The sequence below is a fragment of a genome, unplaced genomic scaffold (genome assembly GCF_019419815.1).
Source record: "Pyrus x bretschneideri cultivar Hongxiangsu unplaced genomic scaffold, Pyrus_bretschneideri_v1 Contig124, whole genome shotgun sequence".
NCBI classification, from domain to species: domain Eukaryota; kingdom Viridiplantae; phylum Streptophyta; class Magnoliopsida; order Rosales; family Rosaceae; genus Pyrus; species Pyrus x bretschneideri.
In genome coordinates, this window is record NW_025999418.1 from 534,443 (window position 1) to 547,036 (window position 12,594).

General features: G+C 37.0%; 2 protein-coding genes across 4 annotated transcripts; one reads left to right on the forward strand and one right to left on the reverse strand.

The window, feature by feature from the left end:
- The first annotated feature begins 294 nt into the window (after window positions 1-294).
- Window positions 295-7,492, forward strand: LOC103963150 (5' exonuclease Apollo). 2 transcript variants are annotated; one of them, XM_048578564.1, is made up of 4 exons: window positions 295-545; window positions 654-759; window positions 1,207-1,418; window positions 6,174-7,492. In XM_048578564.1, exons 1-4 carry the CDS (start codon window positions 357-359, stop codon window positions 7,305-7,307), a joined length of 1,641 nt encoding a protein of 546 aa, XP_048434521.1. In that variant the 5' UTR covers window positions 295-356; the 3' UTR covers window positions 7,308-7,492. The 2 variants fall into 2 exon arrangements, with proteins under 2 accessions (XP_048434521.1, XP_048434520.1); XM_048578563.1 differs by having other exon boundaries at window positions 295-759.
- LOC103963151 (NAD(P)H-quinone oxidoreductase subunit O, chloroplastic) lies at window positions 7,349-9,578 on the reverse strand. Of its 2 annotated transcripts, XM_009375929.3 has the most exons (6): window positions 9,282-9,578; window positions 9,109-9,164; window positions 8,598-8,663; window positions 7,889-7,930; window positions 7,718-7,777; window positions 7,349-7,602 (listed from the first exon to the last, which is right to left on the reverse strand). In XM_009375929.3, the coding sequence occupies exons 1-6, from the start codon at window positions 9,523-9,525 to the stop codon at window positions 7,573-7,575; spliced, it is 498 nt and encodes a 165-aa protein (XP_009374204.2). In that variant the 5' UTR covers window positions 9,526-9,578; the 3' UTR covers window positions 7,349-7,572. The 2 variants fall into 2 exon arrangements, with proteins under 2 accessions (XP_009374204.2, XP_018506903.2); XM_018651387.2 differs by having other exon boundaries at window positions 7,349-7,777.
- Between the last annotated feature and the right edge of the window lie 3,016 nt (window positions 9,579-12,594).

Sequence of the window (12,594 nt, forward strand, 5' to 3'; positions counted from 1 at the left end):
TTAAAAAATTATCAAAATTGCATAAAGATAAGAAATATAAAATCAAAGACCACAATTATTTTTTAAACAAATCATATTGTTTTTTGACTTATCAAGCTTTAACCATCTTCATTAAAAATGATCTTCAAATAAAATCAAAGACCACAATTAAGTGCATCAACGTAAAGTACGATTTCTCGCGAAATATTGTGTAAAAGACAAAACAAACAGGTGTCAAATTTTTATCGGTGGGAAACACCAGCTCAGCGTATGCTTCCGGAATTACCCCTCTAATCTCTATCGTTTTCCCAAAACCTCGCTCCTCTTTCTAAATTCTACCGGTGGAAGCTTTTGCGAGAGGGAGAGGGGGAAAGAAAATGCCAATAGAAATGCCGAAAGGGGTACCGTTCTCGGTGGATACATGGAGTCCAAGTTCAAAGAGGAAGAGGCACCATTTCTTAACCCATGCCCACAAGGACCACTCCCTCGGCATCTCTGCCCACTCCTCTTACCCAATCTACTCCACCCGCCTCACCCAAACCCTCCTCCTCCGCTTCTTCCCCAACGTCTCTCTTCAAACCTCATCATTTCTCTCTCTCTCTCTCTCTCTGTTTTCTTCTATCCATCTATCTAGGTTTTCATTTTTAATTATTTTTGCCTTCTGCCTTTTGCAGCTTGATGAATCTTTATTTGTGAGCTTTGAGGTTGGGCAATCCGTGGCCATTGACGACCCTGATGGCCTCTTCACGGTTACGGCCTTGGACGCCAATCACTGTCCTGGTAGCTTTTCACTATTTCTTCACCTATATATTCCATTGGTTTTCAGATCAATTGTAGTTGCATATTACTCACGGTTGTTTAATTTTGTGTCCAAATTGTTTTGTTTCATGTTTTAATTGTGACATTTAAGCTTCAGTTAAATGATCTCTTCAAAGTTCAAATTATTTGTCGCTCATTGTGCCAAGGAAGCGAATTGAAGTCGTTGAAATGTTCTGAACGAGAATATCCTTTTAACCGATGATTTCTTATGTGAATCTATCTGTTTAAAGGATAAAATCTCGTGCCTGTGTTTGGATGTAATCTGTTTTGAATATGGGCGGGGATCGGATAGGGGTTTTTTTCGGTGGTGGGGGTTGCTTCTAATTACCTCACACAATTTATAGTTGACTTGAGGATAGCTTTATTGACAGACAATACCCTGTTTGATGTGGGTTGTGTGAACTTCAGGAGCCGTAATGTTCTTGTTCGAAGGCAAGTTCGGTAATATTCTCCACACCGGGGATTGCAGACTCACACCTGAGTGTCTGCAAAGTCTACCAGCCAAGTACCTTGGGGAGAAAGGACACAAGCCTAGGTGTCAACTTGATTATGTATTTCTAGACTGCACATTTGGAAAATTCACTCAAAAAATCCCCAGCAAGGAGTCAGCAATTCAGCAGGTACTCTTGAATGCCAAAGATCAGTCTATTCAAGATTCCAGCCTAGACATTTAATTACAGCCTAGACATTTAATTACTTATTTTCATGTTTATCTGATTTTGTTGCATAGGTCAAAACTATACCTGGAATGGTACATATGTGTAAGCATTTTTTGTGAAAAAATCTAGTTTCCGACGATGCAACCTTTTTATGCTTGTACCAACTTTGGCCTAGAGAGTGGGAGAGTTTGCTCTCATAAATCGTAGTTAATCAATTTAGCCTATGAAAAAAAAGATTAGGTAATCAATCAAAGTCACACAAGTTTTCTACAAACTTTGTCTAGAAATTAGAAAAGGCCAGTTGTGGCTGAGGTGATTGACAAAATCGACTTGATCATATTTGGAATACGTGTAAGGTTGACGTATTGACCCAAATCGACCCTTTAGAGGTCTCCTGTACAGAGTTTACACAGTTCCATGTGAACAACCTCGACCATATAGGTGCATACACACATAAGCTTTTGAGTAGCTTAATCCACTTTAAAAATATCCCATTCAAAGTAAGGCAACACTGAGGAAAATAAAAGTAAAAGACTACAGTTAGACTTACATTCATTGTGTAAAGGACTACAATTTCATGCATGAGCTAAGTTTGAATCTTGAATAAACAACGACAACAACAACAACAAAGCCTTATCCCACTAAATGGGGCCTGCTGGATGAATCCTAGAACGCCATTGCACTCGGTTTTGTGCCACGTCTTCCATTAGTTTGAATCTTTAATGTGATAAATAAACTCATCCAAGTGCCAAGCACTATATAATTCAGAGAATTTGTAACGACTCATCTAATTAATGAATTCACATGAATTTTAGGCCTATTATCTTAGAATCTTATATTCATTGGGTCTGAGTCCCTCCATGTCCTTAATCAATGTGTTAGTTTCGTTTGTCCTGAATTGTGTCTTTGAGAATTTCGAGAGAATCAACTTGGGTCCTATCCATAATCCTTATAAAAGTAACTACTTTGTATTATTGAACGTTAATCAAAAGATTCAAAACTGAAGGATACTAAAGACTAAACTTCTTTTGAGCTTCAGCTGGAGTGTGTACGTGTGTGGTCAGCCAGAATGAGTCCAGTGCAGCCTGATGCTGATTTTTTCCTAATCAACTCTGGGTTGATTGTAAGAAACTATTGATGTGTGTTTGGATTTTCTCCCTTAACACTTTTTTTTGGATTTTCTCCCTTAACACTTTTTTCTCACCAACCGCTCTTAAAAATTTCAGTACATCCTCATTCCTAATCCACACTTTTTCTTGTTGATCCAAGACATGTGCTCCAACTCTTCTCGTTCATGGCACATATGCTTCAGGGATCATTCGGTTTTGTTGGACTATCCACAAGGCACAAGATTTGTCGAGTAGCTTGTCTTTTTCAGTCAATTCTTTTGGTATTGAAAAGGGTTCTAAATATCAAGTTTTAACATAAAGGCTGTGGTCATGAATGAAATGCCTAAAAAATATTTAAAGGCAAAACAAGTTTCTCTTGAACCTCTCTTAAGGCTTTCTTCTTTTCTCACAATGCATAGAACATCGTGCGTGCTCACACACACATGCTCACACAAGTTTTCTCAAATCTCCAAAGGCTTTAAGATAGGAATGAAAGTTGTTGAAATTGTAGGACACTGAGAAACCAAAATCTTAATATATATAAAATACTAATTAGAAAAGTAAAAATAATGTTTTAACTCATTAGACCAATCCAAATTTTGTATGAGGGACAAGAAAAAGGAAACGTTTTAGTAAAATTGGGTTCAAATGGCAATTTTGCAGCTGAAGCAAAATTTTCATAGTACTATCTTAAGCTATGATCTGCAGCTGCTACACAAATTTGGTTAGACTTCATACCTTCCAATAAAACAGCTTTGCTCCCAAATAAAATATGCTAAAGCGGTAGTAATAAACCTTCATTACTTGTATAATTTGTATGTTAATAACCTAAATCTTTAGAATGAAACTTGAACCATTTTAGTTCTTCACTGCAGTTCGTGTCTTAAACTCCAAAATATTTCTTTCTTGTATGGTGAAGCAGTAGACTGCAACATGCTAGAATGTTAAATCTGTTTGGATATGGAATGTGCCAACACAAAAAACAGGGAATCTATACTTTGGCCTACCAAAAACTCTCTATGGCTGATTACCTCTGACCGTCTTTAGGACATTAAATTTTTCAAGCGATGCTCTATTGAAGTAACCTACCATATTTCTGAAGGAAGATTTGTGAAAAACAAGTTCATTTGAGCAACATCAACAACATGCAATTAACAATTAAAAGGCGGAATCATGTTTATATGCACTCAAAAACAAAACTTAACCCATGAACTTCAAAACCTAGTAGATAGGTGAACCAAGACTCAACTCAAAACAAAGTGAGTTGAGAAATCAATACCTTTGTAGATTCCTCTTTGCATAAGCAAAGGCTAATCACCCAAAGAGAGGGTCTTCATTCCTTGCATCTTAGATCCATGGATTTGGATGGATGAAAAGGTTTCTCCAAGTTCCCAAAATTGAGAACCTCTAAGTCTCCACACCAAGGCATATTGTAGAAGAAATAAGTGACCTTGAGGAAGTAAGATTGCTAGATGTTTTCCTCATGGTGGCCGGCCATTTCTAGAGAGAAAAGAGAGTTTGTGTTCTCATCCTTACTCCTTAGAAAACCCTTAGGATGAAATGGCTATAAAGATGTCTTTATACCACCTCACAATGGAGTGCCAAACTTGCAATTAAGCCAAGTTCACTACCCTCCTCTAAATGGCCGGCCTAAGGGGATTTATTGGGCTATTTGGGCTTTTGTGAATCATTATTCATTAAGTTGTCATACAACTTAAGTCAATGGACTTGACGTTCGAAGCCCATTGGGCCTTAAGGTCCAAAACTATCCCGAGGTCTTTTAACGAACTTATTCGTTTGATTAATAATCATATTAATTAATCTTTGCCATAAATAATTAAACCATTTAATTATTCTTACTCATCTCCGTTGAATCTTCAATCTCTACCTTACACGGTGTACGATCCATTAGGTTCCTTTTAGCGAGGCAGTGGGCGATTCAAACTCTTTCAAATCGATTGTGAATTGAAACTTACTTTCAATTCTCCCGTTAGTGATAATACACTTTTAGGGCTTCCACAAACCATGGTTGACGCCTAGCAGCATGTCATGGTTACCCAAGCTAATCAGAAGAGGTGGAGAACCTATTCAGTTTTAGGATTACAAATGCAATACGGTCTTTCTCTAATACAATACTCTTGACCACATTGTTTGGTTTGATAGTTTATTCATGTCTACTATCCAATGTGAGTCTTGTGCTTATATGATTACCTTGAATGTGATTTGGAACACATTCCTAAATCTCATTCATACTTTGGCCAAAGATTCTTAATCATATCATAGAGTATTCTCCCTCAAACAGTTTGAAGGTTTGAGATCCCTTGTTGCGCATTCACTTGCCTTCATGGCTAAGTGGCTTAACCCCAACGATGCCATGGACACCCTCTTGATGGAGTGACTTTGACATAATCAAAGATTAAGGACCTAACCACAAGACAACTGTGATGCCTCAGGTCAAAAGACTAATTTGCATTATCCCAACCATGAGTTCTCATGTGACATGAATATGAGAACTCTTCGTTGATCGTGTTCAGTGAACTCATTCTCTATTGAGCACCTACGTACTTGTCTTGATGTCACACACACCAATGACTCGAGACTAGTCACTCTCCCTGAGAGAAGACATAGCACGTACTGATCTTAACGGACTGTCAATGCCCAATTGATAATCCTATGATCAGGAACGTTTAGGATGTGTCAACGAAAGAATGGTCTCATGAATCTAACTTCTTTAGATCGCATTCTTCCAATCACATATTCCTTGGACTTATCGTTTAAGCATATAACATTTATATGAGACGGCTCAAACAATAATCTTTGCCCTTTACTTTTAAACTACATTAGTTTGAAATGTCTGTAAAGTATCATCATATGATTGGTTTTAGGGCACATTTCTAACAATTTCCTATTTTTGAAGTGTCTTTAGATTGTGAAACATAGCCATCTTATCTCTTTTAACATACATCTGATGATTACTAAGAGTTACAAAAGCATTAGAAACTGCATTATTACATCTTAGACTACAATTCTCATCTTTCTTTAGGCATACATATGACTGCAAATTTGGTTGATTTCGCTTTTATACGTAACCATTTATCCTACTTAATGAAGAATGATTATGAGAATATTGATATTGACTCATTTTGTGATTTAATCGTATCTGATTGTTAAATTCGTATGCTGCTGTTTTCTTCTCTCTCTGTGTTTTCCTGTTATTTAATATTTTCTTAAATCTTTTAATAATTTTTATTTGCATGGGGTGTGAGATATTGTTCACTCTGTTTAATGAATATTTGCTGAATTTGAGAATTCTTCCATATGGTGGCATATTAGTAGTGAGCATATGAAAACGAAAACATTTTTCTCCTATATTTGTTCTTGAAATAAATTAGCGTTTGCATTCCCTTTTTCTAGCACAACCCACCCACCCACCACCCCCCCCCCGCAACATCCTCCTCCTCCTCCCTCTCTCTACATTTTAATTACTTGATTTTTTGGGATTTCATGATAAAGTTACGAGTTTGTGATCTTAGCACTGGTTTAAACCATTCAGTTCTCTCTCTCTCTCTCTCTCATGTTGTTTTTTCCTCTTATTCATTTGACATAGGTAATTAATTGTATATGGAAGCATCCTAATGCAGTCGAGGTGTATTTAGCTTGTGATCTTCTTGGTCAGGAAGAGATACTGACTAGTGTGTTCCGCACATTTGGATCGAAGATATATGTTGATAAAGTGACCAATCCTGAGTGTTTTGATGCTCTGGCAGTCATAGCTCCTGAAATTGTCTCTCAAGATCCATCTTCACGCTTCCAGCTGCTTGATGGATTTCCAAAACTCTATGAGAGGGCAAAAGCAAAGGTTGCAAAGGCTCAAGTTAACTTAAAGCCTGAACCTCTCATTATCCGTCCTTCAGCACAGTGGTATGCTTGCGAGGGAGAATTCCTAGGTAATGAAAGTCAAAGGATGTTGAAATTTAACGAAGCAGTAAGGGACCAATTTGGTGTTTGGCATGTCTGTTATTCAATGCACTCATCAAGGGAAGAATTAGAGTGCTCTCTGCAGCTTCTACTGCCTAAATGGGTTGTTTCAACGACCCCTAATTGCAGGGCTATGGAGCTGCATTATGTTAAGAAGCACTGTTGTAGCTCTAAAATATCTTGGGACGATCCTGTTTGGAAACTTCTAGACATTAGTGTGGAACCTTCTTCAAGTACAGATTATCAATCAATTAAAGTTGTGGACTCTCCAGCGTCTGAAGAGCCTACTCAACATCGTCCATATTCTCAAGCGCTACCGGTAAAGATATCTGCTTCCCAGAAAGAGTTGTTCGATTTCTCTCCTCCAAGAAAAAGATTGTCTGTCACGTTATTTGGTAAAGCTAGGTTCGGTTTTGAAGAATTGGGTATTCAGCAGGAAGAGAAGAAAACTGTGTACATAAAAGATGAACGAAGACAAGATGTTGACAGTAGAGTAGGAGAAAAGTTGTCGGGCCAGAGGGAAGAGACCAGGGTAGAGAGTGGTATTAGTGAAGTACAATGCGAAAAGCCCGGTGAGGAAGCGTTAGAAGCTCAGAAAACCAATGGCATTGTCATTGGGTCATCACAGTACTTCAATGAAAGATTGAGAAGGTTATACAGGCCAGTGAAGGTGCCTGTGCCGCAGCCGCTTCCTTCATTGGTTGAACTTATGAATGCCCACAAGCGTGCTAAGAGGATATTTGAATACTCATCTTTCAATTAAGACATGTTCAGATTCATTCTCTGGCACTCGGTTTTGACCCATTTGACAACATAGAACGATCTATCTTTCCGGTCTGCTTTGTGGAAAAAATTATTCTGGCGATCCTTGGGTACAATGCAGAGAAACATACTGTTGTTTGTGTGCATTTGATCGGTCGACTAGAGCGATCTTTACAAAAAAATACAGTAAGAGTTGTAGCAGAAGGTGATAAAGAAGATACAATAACGCCGCAGGTGATGATCGATTAATGCATTTGGATCCTGTATCACAGCCTCTCATAATCGAGTTTGTCTGACTGCAAACATAACACAAAAGTCAGTTACAAGATCAAGCTCAAAAGCGCCAAGCAGTGAGATGATACTTTAAACTAGTCTAATTTCCAACTTAGCAAGAAAGAAGCACGCAGGTACCCTGATAAGCATGTCTGTTGGAAGCCATGCTGGCGCAGTTGGGACCCCAACCCATGCTACCTGTAACACAATTATTAATGTCATTTAGTCCTTTTTATTTTTACCTTTTTATAGAATGAATGTTTTTTTAGTTAAACAAAAATAATGAAAAAAAAAAAAAAGTTTCCTTACAAGTGCATACTCTCCTGTCTCAAAAATACGCAAATCCAATACCTGAAAAATTAAGGTTTCATTCAGTCACTCAAAAGACATGGAAATGCATGTACAAGAATCATTTTCACAAATAATGTTAATTATGTACTGTTCATTTGCTTAATCATCTTCCATTGATCATTTGACGGTTTTAGTAACCGCCAGTGTTTAAAATTTATTTGATATGGTCAATATTTATTTGAAAATATCCAAAAAACCAGAGAAATACATGAAAATGATGGCTGAAGTCTAGACTTCACCTTATATTGGATAAACTCTTAAGTTTAGACTAAAATCGACAAATATCGTCGATATTTCTAACACATATGTTAAATATAGGAGAAACTCGTATATTTCGTCCAAACTAATGTTTGACAATTCTTAAAATTTCATTTTAAATTTCCATCATTTTCAACAGAAGTAACCGATTTCAATATCAATATTTGAAATATCCATCGATAATCCACTACTTTACATATTAAATTTTTTACTAATACCGATATTTTAAACACTGTTAACTACTTTGATAAAATTTTCCATTTATTCAACATACATATGAATGACTGAAAAACGATTCCAAATATGATATGTATACGATGAAAAATCATTTTTCAGATTTCAGTGGACAAGAAAGTACATCCTTTAGGCAAGTATTGTGTTGGAATTAAAAGTTTGAAGAGGATTATACCTCACCGCGGTCTTCATAAATATAGTCCAATCCTTTGTAATAAGGTGGATGTCCAACAGAAAGATACTGAAATAAGTTGTGCAAACATCCATCTTATTAGTATATAAATCCAAACAAAAAATAAAGTAATATTCGGTTGATATCGATCGATAATTATTAATCATTGTGTAGTAGGATAATTGAACATCACATGCATATATTATACACCTTAGATTATGCACAATTATATATAAATCTTAACACTAGATTTTGGCAGCTTAATTTCTGGCTTCCGCGATATAAAAACTACATTTACATCTTATTATACATTTTTTAAATGTGTAGTGATTTCTACTCTAATGAGAAAAATGTAAAAACTCCATCTCCTAACGATGCAAAAAGCATGTAATAATATTTATATTTACATTTTGTGCAATGATGGGTATTTTACATAAACTCTCCGACCACTAAAAAATATAAAATATCTATTCTTAAGAATTTTGAATAAATTAGTAATTAAATTTGTACTCACATTAACACTATTAAGATACTTGTCTTTCTCCACCCTCACAATCTGACCCTTCTTCACTGCCCAAAGAAAATAAAAGTAATTTAATAAACAAACAAACAAACAACTGTTGTATAGTTAACTGCATAAAATTCAATTAGCTTAGAGAAATTAAATTTGAAGGACACAGTGCTCACTGGAGTAGACAGGCTTCTTCTTGGGAGGCGGCTTAGAAGCTGCGGTCGCGGTCGAAGGTTGAGCATTGGAAGACGAAGACGCTTTCTCGGTATTATTATTATTGGCTTCTGGTTCTGTAGCTTTTACAGCTTTAATGGACAAAAGACGAGTAGGGTTTCTTCCCAGGGTTCGTGGGACAGGAGACAAGGATGAGAAAGGGTTCTTAGAGAGGGTACCAGTACAACCACTTGCAGAGAAAGCCATGGCAATTGAATCTTGATGGAGAAAAACACAGATAATTAAATCCTCAACAGAGAAAACAAGACGATAAGGAGTCCTTCTGTGGTACATATCACTACATCACGTATTTAAGGGTATACAAGTCTTTTCGTTCCTTTTTTCTAATTTTATGTGAAACAAGAAAGAAAAAAACTTCAAGGAACAAAATAAGGTAAGTGGTGTTATGTTAAAACATAGTTCCAATTTAGTTAATCTAACTTTTTCTTTGATTAAATAATTAAAATTTTACGTTTAACAAACTTTAAGAGGACATCTTGAATTAAATTCGAGGTGCTTTCAAACCAAAACAATTCCAAAGCAAAAAATAATGTCAACATGGACAATCAAAAAGCCATTATTTTGGCGGAGTGATAAAAATGACAGGAAATACTACAAAGCCAAAAGAATTTCGATCACGGCAACTAAAAGTTCAATCATTTCATAACCGATTACGAATAGAAATCCAAGAACTTCAATCGTGTCACATGACAGATTCTACACACATAATCATCAATAAGACTAGTCATGGAACACTTTTCAGATACGTCTAAGAATAGGAATTGTAATACACATAAAGACCAACGAGGCACCAATTTCATCAGTGTAGATAACACAACCAACATCATGACAAGAACAATTCCACAAGCCCAAAAAGAAAAATCTACCCACCAAAGAGCCGAGACCCATTTAGGGCAATCGGGTAGACCGACTCGATTTCCTAACCCAGATGACTCGTCAGTGCAACATATCTAGAGTTGGCGACTATGGGATTTTTCGTTCACCTACTGTACATCTCTTCCTCCTTGTCACCAAAATCCAGTTGTGAAGTAAAAAATAATCAAGAAAATTATAGAGGTGACACGCGAACTTTTGGGTGAAAATGACAAAATTACACTTGAGGCACACTGGGGTTCACACACATATGCATCGGATAATAAAGGCTCAACCAATGAGGAGTCAAAGGTGATCAAAATGATATTTATTCAAATCCCTCTCGTCACTCCTCATCAAATCCTTATTCAAAAGGTAACTTCCAAATTTCATATTTAATTTAGGATTAATTGCTATGTTAATTGTAAAATATTATTTCACTTAATATCTTGCAATTATTCACCCAATTACACTATATATGGCCTACCACTATTCTCCAAATAGGATCACCCACTCCCTTATAAATAGCCCTATTATCCCACTAAAAAGTTAAGTCGTTTGCTACCCACAAACTCTTAAACATTTTCTTTTGAGAATTTTAACTTTTGAGAATTTAACATTGGCATTGGAGAATTTTAACTGTGGCGGGATCCTAGCTACCCAACTCCATCTATGCGGCCTATGTCAAAGAAGTACACAAATTTGTTGATAATTAAATCCAAGTCAAAGACGAACCGCATTTAGGGAACACTGAGTGGGGGCACACTTCATGGAGCAAAGCATTTATTGGAAGAACGCTGTATGGGAAAAGTAAACCCCAACACTAAGTAGTATGGGTGAAACTTGATAGCTCTCTGAGCCCCACTACATGGCTCACTAATGCTCCCCTCCTTGATGCGCTTCACATGCACCCTAGATGGAATGACATGCCTATATGTTATAAGTAAATCTCTGAACGAATCATCAAAGTTAATTTTGAAGTGAGTAGCTTTGAAGTAGCCCACCTTACCTAAAGACCTCCCTTGATGATACAACGGCAGCACACCATCATCACCCTTGTGACTTGAAGAAGACATGCTTGAAGAAATTCTCCAAAGGCGCATCAGGCCCCACGACCTAAGACTGCAGGAGCTCAGCAGCCACGCCAGGCCCCACAGCCTGGTCTATATCTCTCTTGGCCCATAGGCCTCATAGCCCAATCCAGCTAGAAAGGGGACTAGTGGCCCCATGCCTCCCTCTCTCACTTTCTCATCTATCATATGGGCCAAGCCCAGTGGCCCGCGAGCCCAGCTAAGGAAGGAGGCACGAACTTCCTTTTCTCCAACACAGCCTCTGAAGGAAATATTTGTGAAAATTAGTTCATTTGAAGAACATCTAGGCATACAATTAACAATTAAAAGGCGGAATCATGCTTGTATGCACTTAAATACAAAACTTTAACCATAAAATTCAAAGCCTAGTAGTTGTGCTGAAGCAAGACTCAACTCAAAACAAAGTGAGTTGAGAAACTTTATACCCTTGAAGCACCTCTTTGCTTAGCAAAGGATATTCACCCATGTGAAGGCCTTCTTTCCTTAGTCTCCTTGCTCCGTGGCTCCATGGATTTGGATGGAGGAACTTTGCTTCTTGGCTTCATGTCTTCTTGGATATGGATGGGAGAATTGGGTTCTCCAAAAGTCACCACAGTTGGAAACCTCTAAGTTTTGACACCAAGGATCGTTGAGAAAGAAGATGAGTGACCATGGAAAAATTAGATGCTAGTAAATTTTCCCATGGTGGCCGGCTGTTCTAGAGAGAAAAGAGAGAAAGTTGTTCTCACTTTTCATCCAAGTAAACCCTAATGAAGAAAAGGCTATAAAGTCACATTTATACCTACCTAATTGCCCATTATGTTTTAGTTATCACACAACTTAAACCTTATGCGCCTTGTGGACCAAAACCCTTTTGTGTCCCGAAACCCAAAACTAACTTAAGGCCTAAAACGAACCTTTATTCTAGATTAATTAACTTTTAATTAATCCTTGCCATATACAATTAAACTATTTAATTGTCCTTACTCATCTTTATTATATCCTTCAATCATTACCTTACATGGTGTGCAATCCATTAGGTTCCTTTTAGCGAGGCAACGGGCGATTAGAACTCTTCAAATCAATTGTGAATTGAAACTTACTTTCAATTCTCCCTTTAGAGATTATACATCTTTAGGGCTTCCACAAACCATGAGTGACACCTAGCAGTATGTCATGGCTACCCAAGCTAATCAGAAGAGGTTGGAGAACCTATTCAGTTTGGGATTACAATGCAATACGATCTTTCTCTAATACAATACTCTTGACCACATTGTTTGGTTTGATAGTTTATTCATGTTTGGTTTGATAGTTTATTCATGTCTACTATCTA

Excerpts from the sequence above, each read along its gene's own strand:
- LOC103963150 (XM_048578563.1), top strand. The coding sequence starts at position 357 with ATGCCAATAGAAATGCCGAAAGGGGTACCGTTCTCGGTGGATACATGG. Across the intron at positions 760-1,206 it reads GGACGCCAATCACTGTCCTG|GAGCCGTAATGTTCTTGTTC; the intron begins GTAGCTTTTCAC and ends TGTGAACTTCAG. Across the intron at positions 1,419-6,173 it reads AGGAGTCAGCAATTCAGCAG|GTAATTAATTGTATATGGAA; the intron begins GTACTCTTGAAT and ends CATTTGACATAG.
- LOC103963151 (XM_018651387.2), bottom strand. The coding sequence starts at position 9,525 with ATGGCTTTCTCTGCAAGTGGTTGTACTGGTACCCTCTCTAAGAACCCT. Across the intron at positions 9,165-9,281 it reads GAAGAAGCCTGTCTACTCCA|TGAAGAAGGGTCAGATTGTG; the intron begins GTGAGCACTGTG and ends TTCTTTGGGCAG. Across the intron at positions 7,778-7,888 it reads AGACAGGAGAGTATGCACTT|GTAGCATGGGTTGGGGTCCC; the intron begins GTAAGGAAACTT and ends ATTGTGTTACAG.